The sequence below is a fragment of the Symphalangus syndactylus genome, chromosome 12 (assembly GCF_028878055.3).
Source record: "Symphalangus syndactylus isolate Jambi chromosome 12, NHGRI_mSymSyn1-v2.1_pri, whole genome shotgun sequence".
NCBI classification, from domain to species: domain Eukaryota; kingdom Metazoa; phylum Chordata; class Mammalia; order Primates; family Hylobatidae; genus Symphalangus; species Symphalangus syndactylus.
In genome coordinates this window covers 133,275,549-133,298,518 of record NC_072441.2, presented here as the reverse complement: position 1 = coordinate 133,298,518, position 22,970 = coordinate 133,275,549, and the positions used below count along the sequence as shown (strand labels likewise).

General features: G+C 46.9%; 2 protein-coding genes across 20 annotated transcripts in view; one reads left to right on the top strand and one right to left on the bottom strand.

The window, feature by feature from the left end:
• Window positions 1–10,760, bottom strand: part of ERI3 (ERI1 exoribonuclease family member 3) — a 133,351-nt gene extending 122,591 nt beyond the window's left edge. For 3 of the 16 annotated variants that reach the window (XM_055255347.2, XM_055255341.2, XM_063627699.1), the window contains exons 1-2: window positions 9,831–10,190; window positions 7,785–7,860 (exon numbers count right to left, since the gene is read on the bottom strand). In XM_055255347.2, coding sequence (XP_055111322.1) covers window positions 7,785–7,860; window positions 9,831–9,965 — 211 coding nt within the window. In that variant the 5' untranslated portion in view covers window positions 9,966–10,190. Of the gene's footprint in view, window positions 1–7,784; window positions 7,861–9,830; window positions 10,455–10,592 lie in introns of those variants that run through there. The other 13 variants (XM_063627705.1, XM_055255348.2, XM_055255340.2 and 10 more) reach the window with 10 other exon arrangements.
• Window positions 10,180–22,970, top strand: part of RNF220 (ring finger protein 220) — a 303,437-nt gene continuing 290,646 nt past the window's right edge. For 3 of the 4 annotated variants that reach the window (XM_063627653.1, XM_063627652.1, XM_063627650.1), the window contains exons 1-3: window positions 10,180–10,350; window positions 16,279–16,385; window positions 17,204–17,321. The gene's annotated coding sequence lies outside the window, so the exon portion shown is untranslated. Of the gene's footprint in view, window positions 10,351–16,278; window positions 16,386–17,203; window positions 17,322–22,970 lie in introns of those variants that run through there. The other variant, XM_063627651.1, reaches the window with a different exon arrangement.

Here is a 22,970-nt window from a genome sequence, read left to right as displayed (position 1 = left end):
ATGAGGGAAATAATATGCCTTTATAAAGACTCAATCTGTATTTACCTGAGAGACCAAAGAAGCACCAAATCACCAGATTAGAGGAACCACAGAGGAGTCGTTCTGGTGTCTTGGGTAAATAGACATTTTATAGCCTCCATTACTGGAGGGGTGAGCGGAGGGGGTCAACCTTTAACATCCACACACACAGGCCAAGGGAGTCCTCAGGATGGGAAAACAAGAGGAGCCCACTGTGAAACAGGTGGTCTACTCCCACTCCCACCTCCCTAGCCACGTGTACTCGGGATCTCTGGGAGAGTGTATGTTTATACCATCCCAGGATTCAATTCATTCCATTAAAAGCCAGACTAGGAGGCAGGGATACATTCGAGTAACTCCAAGTTACCTGCAACAGGTTCTGAGTCCAGCTGACTGAAAGCACCTAGGAATACAACAATCATAGCTTCCTCAGTTTTCAGTCCTGGTGTAAAAGTCCCCGACCCAATCTGACCTGCAGTATCACAAGTGCTCAGGCACCTGAGTCACAGAAACAACAACAAAAAACACAGTAATACCTGTCTGGAACTCACTTAGTCACAGGCTTTGTCTCAAGCAGCTAAAAATAGCCTGGGAAAAAATACAAATAAACTGCATGCCTTCAAAAGTCATAATCTTCAATCTAATGAATATATCCTTACTGCCAGAGCACTCTCTGTGTAAAAAAAAAACTGTCAAAGGTGAAAGAAAACCTAAGAGGCAACACAGTCCAACCAGCCAGGGAAAATGAGATTAGAAAGAGAAAAGGACTGCCCAAGGTTCACATTGCAAGAAATAGTAAGAATAGAACCCAGGCTCTCGACTCCAAGGCCAGGGTCTCAGGCTACTGCTCCAACACAAGGAAAAGGCCTCACTAGTCATTTCCCAAGCTGTGCAGTCTCACAGAAGAGGCCAGGAGCCTGAGGACTCTGTCTAGTTTGCTGAAGGCTAGAGGTTGAAGACAAAACAAAGCTTGACATGCCCTGGAACCTCCACATGGTCCCAATGCGGAAAGGAAGCAGGAACTCTAAAACTGGGTCCTCACCTCAACAAAACAGTCTCCTCTTCTTTACACCCAGTCCCTGCCTTGGCCTGTAGCTACAGCTGCTTCTGCTCCAAGGCACGGCTACGGAGAGCTCCCCCAACTCAGAAGCAGCTGCTAATAATCCCAAACTACCAGCAGAGCTAAAATCACTAAAGATCTTCAGGAACACCAAATTCTGAGGGCAACATCACAGGTCACAGCAGGCTTGCTCTCCCCTTCAATTGGTCTGTTTCAGCAGCTCCAAGAAACACATAAAAAGAGGCAATTGTTTGTGATTTGCCTGCTGTTTGCTAAACCAGCAGCCATGCTCAGTAGCTTGGGCAAACTCCTTTCAGCGGCGAAAGCTTGAAGACATCTTTTTGCAAAGTCCTGCAAGTCAGTTGCAACGCCATCACACGTGAGAAGGGGCAAAGCCTTGCTTCCTAACACACTATAAATAGACTAGAGATGGATGGAGGGCAGGGTATGGTAGCATCATCCCTTTAAGCACCTCTCACATTTGTAGACAGCATCTGATCCCAGAAGAGAGGTACCCAGAACTGTTAAATACTTCCTATACTCCTGGTCCCAAGATGGGGAACTGGTGTAAAAGCAAGGAGTTATATAATCTAGTGTTAAAACACTGGTAATAGACAAACCTAGGTTCAAATCCTGACTCTACTACAAATTATTTGTAATAATAGCTATAATAATAATAATACCTATATCTTTGGGATTCAGTTCAACCATGCAATGTACAAAAAGTGCTTTGCACAACAGCAAGTGCTCAATAAAAGGGAACAGTTACTACATGAGAAAGAGAAAAAGGCAACACCCTTTTCTGAAAATCTACTCCAAGCCAGGCATTGTATCGATGATTTACATATTTTATCTTATTTAATCCTCCCAAGTATCAAGCAGAATGGGTAACAGTATTCTCATATTACACATGAGGAAACTAAGGGCTCGGAGGTGCTCAGCTCTTCGGGGCCCTGTTCGATACCACGTGTGATGGCCCACATTTCCCCACATAACTGATTCCCTCCATCCGACAGAGGGCCAACCATGCATATCAACTGCAGTTCTTCTTTTGAGGCAAAGTGTAACTTTAACTAAAAGTGACTCAACCTTAAGCAATAATTAAGTCTATCCAAATCATCCTAACTAGTTTTCATATTTTTTTTATATTTTAAAAAGAAAAATTACAGGCCTGAGCACAAGAGCAGAATTAAAAGAACGGCAGCACAAGGAACTCGAAGACTCTTCTCAGACAAAATTCCAGAGGAGCAAATCTTTCCATCTTACAGAGTGGAAACTGGCAGGAGGCAGGGTTATAACCAATTCTTACTCAAGTACCCAAATGTGACGTTTCCTTTTACAAATTTGTGCTTTGGCAAACGCTGCTCCCTATTTTGGAATGCACTTCCATTTTTCGCCGACAAATTATGACTCCTTCCTCAAACTCCAGCTCAAATCTCCCCCCTTTTGGTGGCTTTCTCTGACACTCCATCATAAAGCTAATTGTTTAAGTATGATCCAGTGGCACAGTTTATTCCTACTTCATAACTTTTATCTCACTATGTTGTGAGATGTTAGGTATGTTTCTTCTACTACCAGTAATTTTCAAAGAGTTAAGGGAGAAGGATAGAAGACAGCAGTATAGGTGTATGTGTGCATGTGCGTGTAAAAAAAAAAAGCATATTTGACATAATTCTTTGACTTGTCAGACTAATGCATTCTAAAATTTCAAATAGCATTAAAGAAGAGCATGAGATTGTTTTGTTGTGTGTGTGTGTGTGTGTGTTTTAATCTAAACTATGCTAAGTCTAAACAGAGTTTTTAAAGCCTGAGAAACACTGAGCTAGATCCCTAAGGGTAAGGACCACATTTTATTCATTTCTGTATTCCCAGCACCCAGCACAAGACCAGGCACAAAGTAAGCAAGAGTAAATGTTTGCTAAATGAATATGCCCACAGTCATGATGCCAACTGCTCTGGAATTAGAACATGCTAATTAGAACAGAGCAGGGCCTAAGCAGCAAACAAAGCTTCTTCTCTTCCTTTCTTTATCCTTCCTCCTAGCCCACCCCATTCTGTCCTCCCTAGTTAAAAAGAGCAAAAAAGAGCAAAAGAAAGAGTGAGAGACACAGAAAGACAGAGAGAGAGAGAGAGAATTGCCTTGGTGCCGGAATACCATTAAAAGGATTAATTTAGGGACCAGTGTTTGGACTGTCACATCCAATCACTACCCACAGATCTACAGCTTCCCAAATCAGGCTCATGCAAAGAGGAATCAATTGCAAGGACACAGAGGGTCTGAACAGGCATACTAATGGCCTCCTGAGGTGCCAGCGGCCAGCTCTGACACTCCCATAAATTATCCGCCTTTTGATTTTACCTGTAGCTGTGGGGCACAAGGCACAATTTTGAACACATCAAAGCAATCCCTGGTAACCCAAGGCTCCTCAAGGAATGTCCCCAAAGAGGAAAGCCTAAAAACAATGACCCAAAAGGGAGTCTGCTTCCCAACAGTTCTGGTTCTAGCAATCATTAATTAAAACCCAACAGAAGCAAATGGATTAACGTGGGACCCAAATCAAACCTAGTAGATCTGGACAAGGCATGCATCAGACTGCAGTTCTGCAATGGCTATGCACCTCTCACTCAAGGAAAGTGAAATCACAGCAATAAACTAACACACTTTCATCTGGATGGCAAATCTGCCCTAGCTTTGCCAGTACCTCGCAGCAGGACCTCAGGCAACTCATTTAACCTTTCTGGGCCTCAGTTTCTTCCTATGGTATCAAGGACAAGAATGCTGACCACCTGACCCACTTCCCAGAGTGCTGGTGAAAAGTAATTTTAAAAAATTTGAGAAGCACTTTACAAAGATGTAAGGCCACAGGGTGTCAACACTAATAAATGACCCCAGACAGACAGGGAAGAATGCTGGTCACACTTTGGTGAATTTCTATCGGGAAGCTGCTCACTCGATTTGCTTTACTGATGGTGTTGGGACTAAGGCCCACACTGAAAAAAGTTCTGGGATTGTTTTTTGTTGTTTTATCTTGAGACAGCATCTCACTCTGTCACCCAGGCTGGAGTGCAGTGGCTCGATCTCAGCTCATTGCAACCTCCACCTCCCAGGTTCAAGCAATTATCCTGCCTCAGCCTCCTCAATAGCTGGGACTACATGTGTGTGCCACCATGCCTGGCTGATTTTTTGCATTTTTGTAGAGATGGGGTTTCACCATGTTGGCCAGGCTGGTCTCAAACTCCTGACCTCCTGACCTCAGGTGATCCACCTGCCTTGACCTCCCAAAGTGTTGGGATTACCGGTGTGAGCCACTGAGCCTGGCCAGTTCTGGGATTCTAAATGGAACACCCATTGTCTGAAAATTTTCCATTATGACGAACAGTGCCTTGCTTTAGTTGTAAATTCCTCCTGTCTGCTGGCTGCCACCGCGAGCAGCTATGTTTTTAGCATATGCTCACAACGACAACTATGAGGACACAAAAAATACGAAGCCAAAAGCCAAGTCACCCAAATACTGGCTGCTTTTTAAACACTTATTATATAAAATTTTATTAGTGATAAAAGTTATCAAGACACTGTGCAAAGAGTTTTACATACATTATTAAATCCTTCAGCCAACTCGATTGTCTCATTATCTCCATTTTACAGATAGCAAAGTGAAGCCCAGAGAGGAAGTCACTTGCCCAAGGTCACAAAAACACTGCTATCAGAAACCTACACTGGGGCTTGTAGGATGAAGACCTCTTACAAAGGAAAAGTAGGAAGAAAGGGAAAGCGCAGACATGGGACTCTCAGCTCTAACCTATTCATCAGACGCTCACCAAATACAATATTTGGTCCCTGTCCTTGACATATACCATCATACCTGAACTAGGAGACATCTCCAAAATGTCTGGAAGAGGTCATCAGTCTTCTACAAGCAAGGAAAGGAGAGACCAAATAGGACATATATAGAATGAGGACAATTTCCTGGAAAGCTTAGGAAAACGGGTCATCCTCTGTGTGTACAGTTCAAGAAGTTCAAATTAATTGACATTAAGCTATGAGCCCTAAGACCAAGACCCCTTCCAGGGCCCCATTTATTCCATACTTCATTAAAATATAGTTTCCAAAGGATTTTAATTTTTTTTTTTTTTTGAGACAGAGTCTCGCTCTGTTGCCCAGGCTGGAGTACGGTGCCACAATCTCGGCTCACTGCAACCTCCACCGCCCAGGTTCAAGCGATTCTCATGCCTCAGCCCCCCAAGTAGCTGGGATTACAGGCACATGCCACCACGCCCAGCTAATTTTTATATTTTTAGTAGAAATGGGGTTTCGCCATGTTGGCCAGGCTGGTCTCAAACTCCTGGCCTCAAGTGATCCACCCACCTCGGCCTCCCAAAGTGCTGGGATTATCGGCATGAGCCACCGTGCCCAGCTCTTTCAATTCATTTTATACCATCTTTCCCTTTCTACATCTTTTCCAGTCTGTAAAATAGAAGCCAGTATCTCCAACAAATTCTTTGGTAGACATTCTAGTAGATAGGTAGGAAGTTAGTAAAGAGAACCGTTATACTCATATATGCAAAGATTCAGTTATACTCTTTTTTTTATTTATAAGAAAAGCATATTTATAGATTAGTTTTTGTTGTTTTTTGTTTTTTTGTAGAGTTGGGTCTCAGTATCTTGACCAGGTTGGTCCCGATTTCCTGCCTCAAGCCTCAGCCTCCCAAAGTGCTGAGATTATAGGCAAGAGCCTATACTCAATCATGGCCAGCCATATACTCAATTTTTAAGGACCAAAATAATGCCACAAAAGGGAAAAATAAAATGCTATCCACGTAATTGCCACAGCCTCCTGACTAGTCCTGCTGCTTCCAGTATCGTCTGTCCCCTTCAATCCATTTTTCACAATGAAATCAGAGCAGACTTTCTTTTTTTTTTTCTTTTTTTTGAGACAGAGTCTTGCTCTGTCACCCAGGCTGGAGTGCAGTGGTGCCATCTCAGCTCACTGCAACCTCCACCTTCTGGGTTCAAGTAATTCTCCCGCCTCAGCCTCCCAAGTAGCTGGGATTATAGATGTGCACCACCACGCCCAGCTAATTTTTGTGTTTTTAGTAGAGACAGGGTTTCAACATGTTGGCCAGGCTGGTCTCAAACTCCTGACGTCAAGTGATCTGCCCGCCTCAGCTTCCCAAAGTGCTAGGATTACAGGCGTGAGCCACCACGCCTGCCTGCCAACTTTCTAAAACATAAATCTATTGTCAGTCTACTGCTTAAAACCCTTTAATGGCTTCTTACTGTTCTTAAATCTGATCCAGAGGTCAGCAAACTATGTCCCATGGGCCAAATCTAGCTGTCACCTTTATTTATTTTATAAATAAAGTTTTACAGGAATACATCCATGCTCTTCCTTTTCGTACTGTCTGTGGCTACTTTCGTGCATAACTGCAGAGTTTAGTAGAGTTGAGAAGTTGTGACAGAGACCCAAAGCCTAAATATTTACTATCTTATCCATTACAGAAAAAGTTTGCAGAGCCCTAATCTAAGTTTTTTTCTACTCCCTGGTCTAATCCTAAGAGTTTATAAGGCTAAGGCTCTGGCCTCTGCTTAGCTCCTGCTTCATCCCTCCCCATATCCTCCTGTCCCCTGACCACTAAGTGCTCTGTTTCAGCCACATTGAACTTTCTCAAATTCAACAAAGCTCTGACACTTGGTCCCTCATGTCTTCATCTAATTTTCTTTTCTTTTTTTTTTTTTTTTAATTTTCCGTGTTCTTTGAGGGTTCGTTTAATTCTATGTGAGGAGGTTTACCTCCTCTGACAGGCCTTCCCTGAGTCTACAAGTCTGGGTTAGAGACCCTTCTGAGTATTCCCAAAGCCTCTACACTTCCCTTACTATCGCACTCTCAGATCATATCATAACTGCCTTTTTACTATCAGTCTCTCCCGTGAATTTGCAAGCTCTATGGTGTCAGGGAAGGTGGCTTTCTTGTTCACCACTACAATCCCAGGAACAAGCACAGTGCCTGGCCCTTAGCTATTGAACAAACAAGCTCGAGTCCCTGGATATCAATCATCCAGAGTATGCCTCTTTAGCTGGTCCCTGATCCTTGTAAAACAGACAGGTTGGAACTAACCATCCACCAAAAGGTGACATGCAACCTAAATTAAACCAAGATCCCAAAGGCCTTGGTCAAATACATCAGCAAAAGCCAAACGATAGCCAGGTGTAGTGGCACATGCCTGTAGCTCCAGCTACTTGTGGGGAGGAGGATGGCTTGAACCCAGGAGTTCGAGCCCAGCATGGGCAACCTAGCAAGAGTCTCATAAATAAATAAATAAATGTTTAAAGCCAAATGAAGATATTTCTTCCTATTTTCTTAAGATGTGTATTTCTCAGGACAATGGGCTATTCTGGTTCTATTCAACCATCCTGAACCTAAAATAGGTGCTCATGAGATGCCCATAAAGCAATTGTGACAGAACTTGAGAGTCTGGATCTCCCACCTCCAACTCTTACCACTTTAGAAACTTTAAGTAAGTTTTTACAGACTTTGAGCACATGTTACCTTATCAGAAGAAGCTACAAAAAAATACGATTCGTTTAGACTTTGGGGATACGTGGGAAAAAAAAATACAATCTGCATCGGCCCCCACCCCCTACCCTCCAAGCCCAAATACTCAGAAGGAAATAAAGCCAAACCTGACCATGCAACAGGATTCTCACCTCTCCTTACTTCGAAGATGCCAAGACCGGCAGCTGGGGATGCTGAAGGTTCTGTGAGAGCTGGAAAGCCCCAATGCTGTGGATAAATACACATCTCTGCAACAAGTCTATTTCAATACCAAGCATCAAATCCCCATGAAGGATACTACACCTCAAACTCTAAACTCAAAACTGTGGGATAACTGCTATCTATGTGGAAAGACAGTGCCCCCACAGAGCTTTCGGAAACTATTAGTACTACAGTTGTAATGATTTTCATGTTCTCTAGTCATATACTTTTGCTCCTATGGAGGCTCACCTCCTAGAAACACTAAACATTTACCGAGAAAGACAGCTATGAAGTGGTGCCTCTTTGGGTAATTTCATAATTCTAGTCTAGTCAAGGAGGAAGACACTGGTAAGACTGACAATATTCAGAACTAAGGAACTAAGGCTGGGCCAGGACTGGGGGAGGGGCTGGTTGCCACAAATCCACAAGCCATACTGCAAATGGCCACATAGACTAGGAAACACTTTCAGGATACTTCCAAACCGGCTTCAAGCTCTAAGAAAGTCAAGGTAACTAAATCCCAAGTCAAAACATCAATAGATATCTATCATCCTTTTCAACTAATTCATATCCTCCAAAGGACCAGAAGTTGCGGAGATGCCCCTGTTAGTGATGTCTTTTACATAAAGAAACACCTAGGGTTGGAACTAATATATTCCTGTCTACCATTCCATACATTTAAGACTTTCTTCTACTCAGATCCCCTGGGAAAACGCCACTCACCAATTTACCCCACCACAAAGAAAACACTTTTTTAAAATGAAAGAGAATAAAAGCACTTTTATTTGGAAATTTCAAGTTGGAAGAAGAGCTCTTAGCCAAGCTCTATGACCTAGCTAGCTGATTATTTACAGGATCTTTGGGCAGGAATTGTTAATGAGCTTTTAATTTGGAGTGCTTAAGTTGCCAAAGTGCTCTGAGCTCCAGTGAAGCACCACAGAATCCATAAAGGAAACCTTATCAATCACTTCCCGGCAGCTCCCTTCCCCCAACCCCCACCTCCTGAGGAAAAGGCAGCCAAGTGGGTTTCTAACCAGGATCACAGACACACATTAGTGGAGTCACACTCCAAGTCCCTGTTTATAAATTGGCTTTTAAATGGTAGGAGATTCAGGTATAATAAACTTAAGCTCCAAGCAAGAACCCACTAAAACAAGGCATGCTGTATATGATAAAGTCAGAATAAAGCAGAATTTGATGAAGCCAATTTCTGGAAGAAACTCTACAATCAAAACTCATTTAGCCACTCACAACCTACTATAGTTTGAATCGCGTACAGTCTTTTAGCCAATAGGATTCACGTTTTGATGCCCTTCCGCTGGGAGACTGATGAAATGTCTGACAAGAGTAAATGCCATTGAAGTGGCCAGAGACCTCTCGCAGACAGAACAATGGGCACTATTCGTTGCAAAATCCAGCTCTAAGGACAAAATCCAAACCCCCATTGAGGGGCCCCACATCCAGCATCTTCCAAGTCAACAAGGAGCAGTTATATTTTGCAAGAACTCGCAGTCAAGCCTCAATCCAAGTTCATGCTTTTTTTAGGAAAACACCTGTTGCTGGACCATTTGCAAGACAGGCAAACAGAAAGCTAGCCAGGTGAGGCCCTTATTCACTCCATCCACCATCACTACTACCACCGCTTCAGATTTACAAAGAGGTAAACTGCTAACCTGGTGTGTGTGCATGTGTTGGGGAGAGGGTCAAGGGAATGTTCTACCTACAATCTCCTTGCTCCATTTCTAGCCTCTCTGGTCAAACCTTTTTCTTCTCTAGTAATCTCAGTAAGTCAGGCCCCTTAATAAACTCACCCATCCTGTCTTGCAAAGCTCTGCCCCGCTCCCCCTCCGCCAGAACGTTACTCAGTAGATTAAGCATCCAGGGTGAGCACATGGGCCAGCACCCCAGGCTGCACAAATTCTGCGCACCGCGACCCTCACCCCGCATGCATTAACCAGGGCCCAATCTTGGGGGGGGGGGCATTCAGCATCACCCACCCCGGGGTGTTGCCCCCAACTCGGGCCCATCCAAGTCCAGGGGAGAGTAAGGGGAGGGGCGGGGGGCCAGGAGACCAGCCCTCCTTCCCAGGGCCGCCCCCGCCCCCCGTCAGCAGCGGGAGAGGCTGTCGCCATGGCAACGCCCCCTCCTCGGGGCCAGCGCGGCAGGCTCCCTCCAGGTGCAGGCCCCGACGTCTCCCTCGGCCTCAGCAAGCGCTCAGGGCAGTTGGCGGCGGCGGGCGCGGCCCGCGCCGACTGCGGCGCCGGCCAGGCAGAGGCAGGGCCAGCTCCGCCCGCTCCCCACCGCCCGTTCCCGGCCGCCTGAACAGCGGCAGCCAGCACCACGAGTCCACAACACACCGACTCACCTCCGCGCACTCTGACCCCGACCGACGCGGCGGACGGGCGGGCGCTGTGGCCAACCGCTGAGCCCGCTGCCGGCCCCTTTGACCAATGAGCTGCAGCCGGGCGGGGCTTCTTCTCCCCAAACGCTCGCTCTCCCGCCGACATGCGCGCTAAGGTATGTCAAGATGGTGACTCCCGGCAGCCGGCCTTACGGGACTTGTAGTTTTGACGTTGCACAAACTCAGACGAGAAGGCGGGGGTGGGGACATCACTTCTGATCTGTGAAAGGAATTTTTTTAAAATGAAACTTTCTATGGCCTACAGAGATCTAACCAGGATCACAGACACGCATTAATGGAGTCCCCCATCTCCGTTTTCCCGCCCTCCAATATACCCGTAAGGTGAATGTGGGCTCACAACGTGACAGATTCTATTTACATGACTCCTCACGATTCGTTCATTCAGCAAGTAATTATTGTCATCTACTTTCTGATGTGGGCCTGTGGGAGACCTGAGACAAGGAGGGGTTAAGCTAAGAGGAAAATGCTTAGATTTGTGAAGGGCCGTCCTAAGGAAGAGGGAACTGGCTTGTTCAGGTCCACTCAGAGGAAACTTCTGTTTAAAAGGTTTCTGGCCTCAGCTGTGAGGAGCTTCCCCAGTCTCTCCAGTAAGCTGGAGAGACCTGTGTTTCTTCACCCTGGTTATGCCTTTCTGGGTAGTCATGGGTCCCAGGTTATGAGCTGGGAAACCTCCCCCTTAGCCAAGCCAGTGATGGCTTTGACAGCTTCCCAATCGATCAGCACCCCATTCTCTGGGCCCAGCTTCAGTTACCAAGCCCCTCTGTGTGCTGTCTGCATACTTACGCTTAGGATGATGTCATTTCTGGGCCCTACCACCTCTGAGAGCGGACCTTACATAACGGTTTCCACCTGAGCTGGGAGTGCCTGGTAATCCCCATATCAGGGAATGCCTTCATTAATCCCACCCACGTCATAGGTTAGGTGATTCTGCTGTGCACCTGTAGCATTTATCATATTGTTTTATAATTGTCTATTTCCTTGTTGTCGCTCCCACAGGGTTTTAAGTCCTTTAGGAAAAGCATTTTTTCCATATTGTTCATGTTGTATCAGTAATACACAGCATACTGCAGGCATAAAGAAGGCCCGCAATAAATGTCTGCGAACAAATGAGGGAATATCCAGCAGCATCCGGGACAAACTTATCCCGAGGTCAGTAAAGTGGAGGCACTATCCCCCAATTCTTGGAGCTGGAACAGATTCTCCTATTATTACCTAGACATTAACCCCAGTTGGTCGGTCAGTCCACTTGTATTTATAGTGCCTCTCTTAAGTGTCAGGCACTGTTTCTGTTGCTGAGGATTCATTGATGAATAACGACACACCTCTATTCTCAAGGAGCTTTTAAATTGGAGAGGGAAGCTGGGTGCCGTGGCTCACGTCTGTAATTCTAACACTTTGGGAGGCTGAGGCAGGAGGATCCTTTGAGACCAGGAGTTCAAGACCAGTGTGGGCAACATAATGAGATTCTCATCTCTACAAAAAAGTTAAAAATTAGGCAGGCATGGTGGCACGTGCTTGTAGTCCCAGGTACTCAGGAGGCTGAGGTGGGAGGATCACTGGAGCCTGGGAGGACAAGGCTGCAGTGAGCCATAATAAATAAATTGGAGAGGGGCTGTAGGAGGAAGAAAGATAATAAAACAAGTACATATGAAAATAAGACAAGAGGCAGTGAGATAGCTTTGTTATATACTGAGTTATGGCCTGAGAGCAGGGCACAGCCAATCTTCTTGGCTGTAAGAATGAAGTAAATCTATAGTATCTGGATTCAAGGCTTTATTTAATGCTCAGCCCCAACATCCTCCGTGGAGCCTTCCATGGTCCCCTTGACTTCCCCAGAATGTGTTCTTTCCTGCTTGGTGCACTAGGGCTCAACTGTACAGCTTCCAGGACTTCACCACACTGTAAGCTCTTTTTGTACAAAGACCAGACAAATTGATTCAAATAATAGAACAGTTTAATACCTCAGTATACACTTGGTATCTTACACTGCCGCCTAACACAGCACTTGGCTTTCTCAAGCCATGGCTCTGTTGTGTGCTATCTGGTTCCCTAGAAAACAGAGCCGGGGCCGGGCACAGTGGCTCATGCCTGTAATCCCAACACTTTGGCAGGCCAAGGTGGAAGGATTGCTTGAGCCCGGGGGTTCATGACCAGACTGGTCAATATAGCAAGATCCCATCTCTATAAAAGAAAAAAGAAAAAAAAGGAAATGGGGCCTAAAGCAAAACTTATGTGCTCAAATTTAATTGGGGAGTTCAATCCCAAGGCATCAAGAGTGAGGGGAGCTGGGTATGGTGACGCATGTAGTAGTCCCAGCTACTCAGGAGGCAGGAGACTGAGGCAGGAGGATCGCTTGAAGTCAGGAGTTCAAGTCTAGCCTGGGCAACATGGCAAGACTCCGTGACTTAAATAAACAAATAAATAAAAGAGTAGGGGGAAGGGGGGAAGTGAAGGAGGGAAAGAAAGTACAAGATGGTGTCTTACTGAGAAGTTGGCCAGTGCCTCAAAGAAAATACTAGTTGCTCTGTCGTACAAGGTGTGTAGAACCATCCTGTGTGACAGGGAGAAGAAAGGGTTATGTTACCCCACCACTGCAGTAGCACAGGAGGTGCCAGATTCCACACCCTGAAGCACAGTCATTCATCTGAGACTAGAAACAGTGAGAGAAATCAAAGCCTCTGGTTGGGTCAGATTAGGTCCACTGCAGTCCCACCACAGTGGGCACATTGGAGGCTGTGTCAAAACCTAACCCTCATCCCAAGGGAAACAAAGATAACCAGAGGTGTTAGTAAATGAGGTGGGAGTGGCAGTTGAGCTGTCCAATAAACAAGTGGCCAGTGGCCAGAGTCGGGGGTGCAGACAAGGCAAGGGTAAGTGAATTTGGGGAGGCAGATGAACTGAGTCCAACACACAGACACACAGACACCCTAGCTGCTGGATTAAGCGACTGAGCTAAAGTGAACACTGAGAGCAAGAACAAAAGAGAGGACCAAGTTAAGTCTTTTTTTTTTTTTTTTTTCTTTTTGAGATGGAGTTTCACTCTTGTTACCCAGGCTGGAGTGCAATGGCGCGATTTCAACTCACCGCAACCTCCGCCTCCTGGGTTCAAGTGATTCTCCTGCCTCAGCCTCCCAAGTAGCTGGGATTACAGGCATGCACCACCAGGCCTGGCTAATTTTTGTATTTTTAGTAGAGACAGGGTTTCTCCATGTTGGTCAGGTTGGTCTCAAACTATCGACCTTAGGTGATCCACCCACCTTGGCCTCCCAAAGTGCTGGGATTACAGGCATGAGCCACTGCGCCCAGTCAGTTAGGTCTTCTTATACCCTGTCAAACCACCAGGAAAAGCAGCAAGGTGGCCATCAAAGCTAGGACCTTAACCAGCTGTCAAAGCGCAGAGAGTGCAGGACCCAAGGATAATACATGGCAGCCTGCAAACCTTGGCACAGCTGAAAGAACCCAGACTGTGTCTGAAACCATTTTATGTGGCAGCTGGAAGACCTGCTACTGCTGTTGTAGTCCCTGTAAGCTATATAAGACAGCATAGGAGGATGGGCTCAGAGAGAACCTGTTCAGGTTTGAGTCCTGGCTCCATCTGTGACCTTAGGCAAGTCACATACCTCTCTGAAGTTCAGTTTCTTCATCTCTAGAATGTAGATAATACTCGTATCTACCCGTTATTGGAATTAAATATACAACTGCTTAGCACTACCTAGAATAAAGAGTTCAGTAAACAGTGGCTATTACTATTATTCTCACCCTTCTCCTACCCCTTTCTCCTGCCCCTCTTCCCACCATGACCACCACCACCCTACCTCCTCTTCTCCCCAACCCAACCCCCTAGCAGTCTTCTGCCACTCCAGGAGGAGTCAGGGCTGGATCTGGCCATGCCGCATTCTTCCTGCTTTTCCCCAGAGCTGTTCCCCAAGAGCCTGAGCCATTCATCTCCCTGGTGACCTGAATCTGAACTAAGAGATGGATGTGGGGTGGCTGAGGCCAGGGTGGTAATGTGCTCCCTTATCTCCGTGCCCCTCACTAGGGCCTAGTTAATTTTCCCTTTGATTTTAATATAGATTTATTGAAAGTTTCAGTTATCAAAACAAACTGCAGCAGCAAATTGGTGTTCTTTGCAGGCCTACAAGTGCCTATAAAGCTGCCATGCTCGGGAACGAATGGCGCTCTCCGGGAGGTCAGTCATGGCAACAGGAAGTCCCTGGGGACACACACACTGCAGTTTAATATTTTTCTTATAAGCCTTTTTCTTCTTGGCTATCTAAGCCTCCCCTTTAAATCGGAAATCAAATGGAGCCACCTGCCCAGGGAGGTTCTCTTCCTTAGGCTGTGACACTCTCTGCCTACTCTCTGTCCCCTCTCTAGTCCCAGTGTCCTTACCTCAAATCCTGTGACTCCACCCTGATTTGCCCCCGGGCCCAGAGAGAGTCATGATTCACATGCCCCAGAGGTGTGGCTCACAAATGTCATGAATCCCACAGCTTTGTCCCAACTGTACAAAGTCGGCTTGGGCTATCCAGCCACTAGTCAGAGGCAAAGCAGCCCTAGAAAAGATTGGGGCCCCAGATTTCTTCCATATCTTGTGCTCAGAAGGGAGGAAAAAGCAAAGTTTGAAAGCAAAGGAGTTGCTTTCAAAGAGGCAGACGATCCTGTCAGGATGTATTGAACTCAACGGAAGTAAAAAGGAGATGGTGATCCTAGAGAGTGTGCAAGCTCTCTTTCCAGCCCAAGAATTTTCCAATTTCATTCTCGTAGTCCCAATGCTACTCCCAATATGGCTCCCCCTCCTCTCAATCGCAGATTGATTTTTGAGGCTCCTCTCTCTGGCCCCAATTTGCCTAAGGACCAGCCAGCACTCTCTAGTACCCCAGGGGCTCCCATAGCTAGAACCATTCACTGCCACTTCTAGGCTCTGAATCAGTCCTGTCCCAGCGGAGGGTCTCCATGCCTGGTAATTTTTTTTTTTTTTTTTTTTTTTTTGAGACAGGGTCTCACTCTGTCACCTAGGCTAGAGGGCAGTGGCACAATCACGGCCCACTCCCAGGCTTAAGCGCTCTTTCAACCTCAGGCTCTCGAGTAGCTGGGACTATGGGTTTGTGCAACTTCTCCTGGCTACTTTTTGTTTGTTTGTGTTTTTTTGTAGAGACAGGGTTTTACCATGTTGCCCAGGCTAGTTTCAAACTCCTAGGCTCAAGTGACCTTCCTGCCTCAGCCTCCCAAAATGCTGGAATTATAGGCATGAACCACCCCACCCGACCCACACCTGGTAATCCTGAGGGCACCGTCATCCTTTCTGGGTCTGATATGCAGCTGCATCACGTTTGTGAGCCGCATCCCAATTCCCAATGTCCTCGCCTCATTCTTAAACATTCCCTGCTAGGCCGGGTGCAGTGGCTCACGCCTATAATCCCAGCACTTTGGGAGGCCGAGGTGGGTGGATCACGAGGTCAGGAGTTCAAGACCAGCCTGGCCAACATGGTGAAACCCCGTCTTTACTAAAAATACAAAAATTAGGCCAGTGTGGTGGCACACGACTGTAGTCCCAGCTACTCGGGAGGCTGAGGCAAGTGAATTGCTTAAACCTGGGAGGCGGAGGTTGCAGTGAGCCGAGACCACGCTATTGCACTCCAGCCTGGCGACAGAGCAAGACTCTGTCTCAAAAAAAAAAAAAAAAAAAGTCCCTGCTAGTAGCAAAGGCTACTACTGCCCTTCCTCAGAACACAGACTATGACTTAAGGGTCTAGACAACTATAGCTGTGCGCCAGAATGGTGGAAGATGCTGACGTTTGGACCCAGACAGTGCAGGATTTGAATCCTGGCTCTGACACTTACTGACTGACTCTGTGACTTGGGAAATCTCTTTGTGGTTTTATTGCACCTTCTGCTTACATCTACTCTTGTCTGGGGAGCACAGTAATAAAGTGGTTTGCCTCTGTGTCTCTCTCCTACAATATTCTGAGATCCTCAAGGAACAGGACTGTGTCTTATCTTTATATTCTATGTGCATATAGTTGATGAATAACTGAAGACAGCTTCTCTGAGCCTGTTTCCTCAACTGTAAAATGGAGATAATGCCTATATCACCAATATAGTGAAGAAAGTGCCCACCCAGCATAAGGTAGGTACTTAGTGAGTAAAGTTTCCTTCATCAATTTTCCTTAGAGTTTCGTTGTCAACCACGAACAGTCCTACTTTTCGCCTGTTCCCACCTCAGCTTCAAGTTCAGCTCTCTCTTGTTGTCTACTAGGGCTTTCGCCCCACTGATCAGAGGTCAGCATTCACCCGGGTCCCTTTGGACTGACTTCTCTCCTCCAGGCCAGGCTCCCTTTATCTTTCCAAACCCACTCAGAAACTGCTGCCTCCTGGTGGCTCTGTTTCTAGTCAAAAGTCAGATTCCCTAGACTGCCTTGTAGTTCGTCTGTAGCAATGCAGATATTCTCAGGCCAATAGTCTATACTGGCTCATAGTACAAATGTGTTTACATTTACATTCATATACCAGTCTTGCTAATTCTAGGCATCCACCTGTTCCTATAAAAATACCAATCCAGGACCAGGCGCAGTGGCTCATGCCTGTAACACCAGCACTTTGGGAGGCTGAGGTGGGCGGATCACCTGAGGCCGGGAGCTCAAGACCAGCCTGACCAACATGGAGAAACCCCATCTGTACTAAAAATACAAAATTAGCTGGGCATGGTGGTGCATGCCTGTAATCCCAGCTACTCAGGAGGCTGAGGCAGGAGAATCGCTTGAACCCAGGAGGCGGAGATTGCGGTGAGCCGAGACTGTGCCATTGCACTCCAGCCTAGGCAACAGGAGCAAAACTCCATCTCAAAAAAAAAAAACAAAAAAACCCAATCCCTAGCAATGCTCCCCCAAAATTCTCAAGTGTACCCATCAACTCAAGGTACTGTGCTCCACTGGTTTCTACCACCAGGTGCATTGTGGATGCTGTCCTTGAAGTTTCTGCTTAATGGGCTCAATTCTTCTGGTACCGTGACAGCATGAGAACATGGCACTCTCCTTCAAAGAAGACAACTCCCTCCACATTACAGGTAGGAAGATGTGGAGCCCCACAGCAGGGTTGTTCAAGCTCTTCATTCTTTCAGAGACAGCTGTTTCCACATATTCTAACAGCCCTTTTTCTTCTCATGGTGCACCTCTACTACCACCAGAGTTGCCAAGGTAGGATAAGTTTATTTAGAGCCGCCATGCTGAACCAGAGGCATGATCTCTTTTCAACCTTTAATCCTGTGGAAACTGGCTCACTCTGCCAGTCTCTACCCTCCTCTATCATTAAGTCACTCGCTGGAGCTCTGCTGTCCTTCCAGCAATTTGGTGTCCATTGGTTTAACCACATACCCTTACTCTAATTGTGCTGGTATATACCTGATCCAGTTATGGGCTCGGTTCAAATTTACTTGCTTTGCTCTGAGAGGCTTTTCAGCCCCCATACAAATTAGTGCATTGAAATAGATATTTGGGTCAGACAATGTTGCCTCCCTCCCCACACCGGATATAGCCAAGTATCGGCTGCAAACCTACTAGGACTCCATTATACTACATGTTTCCCCTAGGATTTAGTGAATAAGCTGCTTTTACTACTAGCCACCTTTCCCTGCCTTCCTAGACTAGCAGGGCCTCTTCATCATACTGGACTCCTTGTGGTTTCATAGGTCCTTTGAATACATATGTTGTGCTATGTTCCATGAAAAAGCACAAGACAGGAACATGAACAAGAGACACAGTCCCCACCCTCATAGAGCTTACATTCGAAGGAAGGAGACATACTGGTAAAGAAATAATTGTCATTCAGAGTGATAACTGTGATTATAGAGAGCATATTGCACTTGCAATAAGGATTTAAAGATGAGGCATCCCTTACAGCCTGGAAAGCCCTCCTAGAACAAGTGACATTTAAGTCAAGTCTTAAATGTTGAGTAGGAATTTCTTAGACCAAGAAAGGGAGAGGGGATTGAAGAGGGGAGAGCATTCCAGGTGAAGAGAATAACATGAGCAAAGGCACTAAGCAAAGAAATGGCCCACGTGAAGATGGAAAGAAACTTAGTAGGACTGGAACAGAACGTGTGCAAGGGGAGTGACGAAAGAGGATTTTGAAGACATAGGCAAGAGTTAGATCCTGCATAGTCTTCTGAGAGTTCTTAAGGTGTTTGGACATGGTCTTGAGGGTAATACAGAGCCACTACTGGAGCTTCTGTGTTAGGGCGGTGCTTCTCAAACTTTAATGTGCATTCCAATCACCTGGACATCTTGTTAAAATGTAAATTGTGATTATGTGGGTCTGGAAAGGGCCTTGACTCTGCATTTCTAACAAGTTTACTGGGGAAGCTTGTGCTGCTGCTCTTCAGACCACACCTTGAGTAGCAAGGTTTTGAGGGCACCATCATCCTACTTTAGTAGCGCTATCTCTCTGGCCTACCTTACCCACCTTCCCACCTTCCCACCTCCCCACCTTCCCACCTCCCCTAAACATATCCACTCACATAAGCAGGCACAGAGCATTTTTCTTTCTGCTGAGTCTGGTTTAAGACTACTGTGACTCTGACTTTTTTTTTTTTAGCATCTATATTTTAGAAGCCGTTTATTGAATATTTGTTCCATATCCAGCAAGGTTCAGGTAAGGGGTAGGGGTGGGGGGATGGGGGAAGATAAAAAGCAAGACATTTTCCTGCCCAAAAGTGTTTGGTGTCATCTCCATCTCTGAAGGGGCAGCTTTTCCTGAGCTGCCCTCTGCCAGACCTGTCATAAACATGCTAAATGAGGCCTGTCTCAGCGGTGCTCCCTGGGGTCCCACCGCTTCTGCAGCCCCATCCAGAGATGAGCCTGTTTATCCCTAACTATTGTCTCTCACCTCTAAATCAATTCCCTATCTGATACAAAACCTCAGTCCTCCCCTCCCCTCCTCCCAATTCCAAGCTAGGTCAATTTGTAAAACCAGAGGCAGCGAACAATGACAGTGGTTACGCGTACGGGCTCTGAAATCAGACTGCTTGGGTTCATAGCCCAAGTCCACTACTTATTAGCTGAGTGAACTTGGGCAAGTGGCTTAACTTCTCTAAGCTTCAGTCTTCTCATCTGTAAATTGGGGACAGTACTTTGGCCTGTACCATGGGGCTGTGGTGACGATCAGATACAACAATGCATATAAAGCACAGCCTTTGAAACATGCAGGGAACACCCAATCAGTGTTATCTGTTGTTTTCATAGATACGAAAAGCTGTGTGCATGGAAGCTTATCAAAGCTCTTTGAAAGCCTGTATATGTAAAAGTCACTGTTGTCCATTATACACCTGTGGCTTTTCCTACTTGTATCATCCCCTCCCTGATGCTGGGGAGGCAGAACACAACCGGAGATGTTCATCCCAGAAAAAAGCCCTGCTGAATGAGGCAGCCGTCAGAAAGCTCTTATGGGACAAGAGGTTTTAGCTCCCAAAGCTGAGGCTCAGTGTTGGAGGGGGGATGCTTTGCAGATCCCCTCCCACCTCAACCCCATCCCCATAGTGTCCCCTCAGTCCAGGGTCACCCAGGCTGCCCTCCTTCCAGCTGCAGTGAGAGGCAGCTTCAGTCATTCATCTTAATGTCTCTATTAAGCAGGGTTATGACCAGGACGAGACAAGAAACAAGGTCTTTTAGCGTAAAAACACAGCTCCAGGGCTTGGTCCCAGGGGACTCCTTCTTGGCATTGCTGCTGCTCCTGGGCTACTGCTGCTGGGGGGCCACTGAGGTTCCAGATTGGGCAGGAAGATTCTGCTCTGAGTTCTCTCTCTTCTCTCTTCCCTTGAGCCTCCTAAGGGCCTGCCCAAAGCTTCCATTTCCAACAAGAAGAGCAATGACTTGGCATTTGGAAGCAGCCATGAGGCCTCCAGGCTGTCTTTGTGTTAGGCCTGTACCCCGACTAGGGATCACTGTCCTCATCATCATCTCACCACTCACCAGCAACGTGGAGGTAGCTTTGACCTTAGCCACTGGGCCCTGGGCAAAATAGGCCCTCACCTGGAGTCTGGGCTCAGAGCCTAGGGATAATAAGAGTATTTCTGATTATAGAAAGACCCAAGGAGGAATCCTAACAAGACCACACCACAAGTCCTTGTCACTCATATTAGAGAAGGTTTAGGAACCATCAGTGGACTAAGCATGTGCTCAGACCAAGACCTGGGCTCCATGGCAGTAGCTGTCAGCTCAAGGAGTCCAGTGTTTACCGACTCTCACCTACACCCATGCATGGACAGCAGCAGGTCAGCCCACTCACCTGGAGAAATGGGCTGAGGCTCCCGGAGAACCAGAATTAAAAGGCAACTACCAAGAACCCATTAGAAGGACTCAGTGGGAGCTGTGTGTACAGGCTTACCCTTCAGAGGCATGCACAGGGTTCCCAGGTAACTGCTCCCAAGTGTTAGTAACATCGCCACTAAAACACGAGTCCCTTAACTGTGTAACCTACAGAGGTGAAGGTACAAAAGAGAGAGGCAGGTCACCCAACACAGTTTGCTGACTGCAGTCCTGCTAATCCTCAGGTCACCAACTGCTATTTCCCACAGTGCTGCTGCTGTCTCACTGGTCCTCGTTTCTCTTTCTGTATCAAGACTTATCCTAACCATAACCTCCTCCCTGAGGTGGGCTGGCATAGAGGTAAACTTCAAGCCAGGGATCCAGGAAAACCTGGGCTCACTTCGTGATTCCTCCTCTTCTGAGCAAAGTGACTCTGGGCAAGTCATTGCTGCTCCCTGAGCTTCTGTTTCCCCTTTTGTTCCTTAAGGTCTTGAGTGAATGAGACTGTACATGTTCAGCTTAGTGTAGGACCTGGAACACAGTGGAAGGAGGTAAGGGTGGAGGAGAGAACTGGGAGTCTCGTTCCACTCTGTGCAGAGGAAGGAAGCCTCTGTGCCTACAATGCAGGGGGCATTCTAGACTCTCCTCGCTGCAAGCTGTGGGTGGTAGGACTGTGAGTGCAGCGGGGCTGTGGAGGGAATGCCAGAGCAGCTGAGGGCAGCACAAAGTCAGAGTGAGTTAGCACTGGTCCCAGGGGTTGCATGAGCAAGGCAGGTTTTTACAGAGATATCCAGGGAATAAGAAATACCAGCAAGGAAGTTGCCCCATTAATAAATAAGAAGGTGGGAAATTAATGATGGTCTGAAAATGGCTGAGCTACTGAACTCGTTCTTTAAATCTGTCTTTAACAAGAAAAATAAAGAAAAGAGATTTGGCCAATTAGGAGGTAATGAAGACATTGTAGAAATAGCACCTGACAAAAGCGCACATGCGGGGAGGGGCTGAATGAGCTTCCAGAGGCCTGGACGCCCCTGCCCCTCACTGGACAGAAGGAGGGTGCCAGTGGAGGGGCCTCCTGCTTACAAGCAGGGAGGGTGGAGGATCATCCAGGGCCTGGGAAGGGACAAGGAAAAAACAAAGATGGGGAGACTCCAATCTGGGCTTAATTAATGTTTTTCAACAACCTGTTGCGAGCCCGGGCAGGATGCTCCACCTTCTCTGATGTTGTCTCCTGTGAAGGCTGAGAATGAAGGTGAGGAGTTGGGGGATAAAAGGAGAGCAAGAATGGGGACAGATGTAGAAATAAAGGGGACCCAGGAAAGGAGGGATCTCTGGGGGAAGGGAAAAAGCAGAAAGGCCCTGCTCAGAACTACAAAAAGCTTAGGCCCCTGACATCTAGGATGGTTCCTTCTAGGGAGTTTATACCTAGAAAAAAATTAAGAGAAAGAAATAGGAGATGAGGCATGGAAAGGAAAGAGAAAGAAGTCAAGAGGAGAGACCTGGAGCCTAGAAGAGGAGAGGGCAAGGTAACACATGGAAGAAGGAAAATTGGAGTCAGTGTCTAGGCAGAGCTTAGGAAAGGAGCCAGGGTGGCTCCCACCCGGGAGGAAAAAGAGCCATTCTGCTAAGTCCCAGACAAACCACACTGCTTGCCACACTGACCTAACTCCAGTATTCCACTGAGGTCCAGGTGGTCCTCCCTGTGAGCAGAATAGCAGATTCGGTGAGGTCTTGAGTAAGGGAGTGAGAATACAGGTCCAATCTAACCCCGGCCCTACCCCTTCTTAAACACAAATGAACCTGGTCCCATGGCTAGAAAGGGGATCCAGTGCTCCCTTAGCCTTCCCCATCCTTTCCCAACCAGGGCCTACGACCTCCTGCCGCCCCTGGGTGAGGCTCCAGGGTCTGTCTCCAATGTGGTTCCAGGATTCAATCCAAAGTGGCTGGGCTATAACCCTGACACGGTCTGTGGTGGAGGGGAATGAGGGGTGCCATGAAACTGCAGGAGAAAGAGAGGGCAGCTGGTGATGAATAGGGGCAGCCAGAGGCTTGTTACAGAGGGGTGTGGAGAAGAGGGCCACTGCAGGGATGAGCCCTGGGCCTGATTTATCATCTTCACAGCTGATCTGAGCGAGAGGGGTTAAGTAGCAAGTTAATGAAATCTGCAGATGCTGCTAAATGGGGGAAAGCTGGGAGCACCAAGGCTGGAGGGGATACCAGGCAGGACTCAGGCGGCAAGTTGGCCACCAAAGAAAGAGGTTCGTCTGGAGGGGAGAGACAGTCAACATATTCCAGCTGAGGGAGAGATCCTGTCTTAGTCTCTGAAATCCAGTTTTGGCAAACCACGGAGAAAGAAGTTAGAGATCAGAATGCAGGAAGAACCAAGGTCCCATCCCACAGATGTCCGCAGCCAA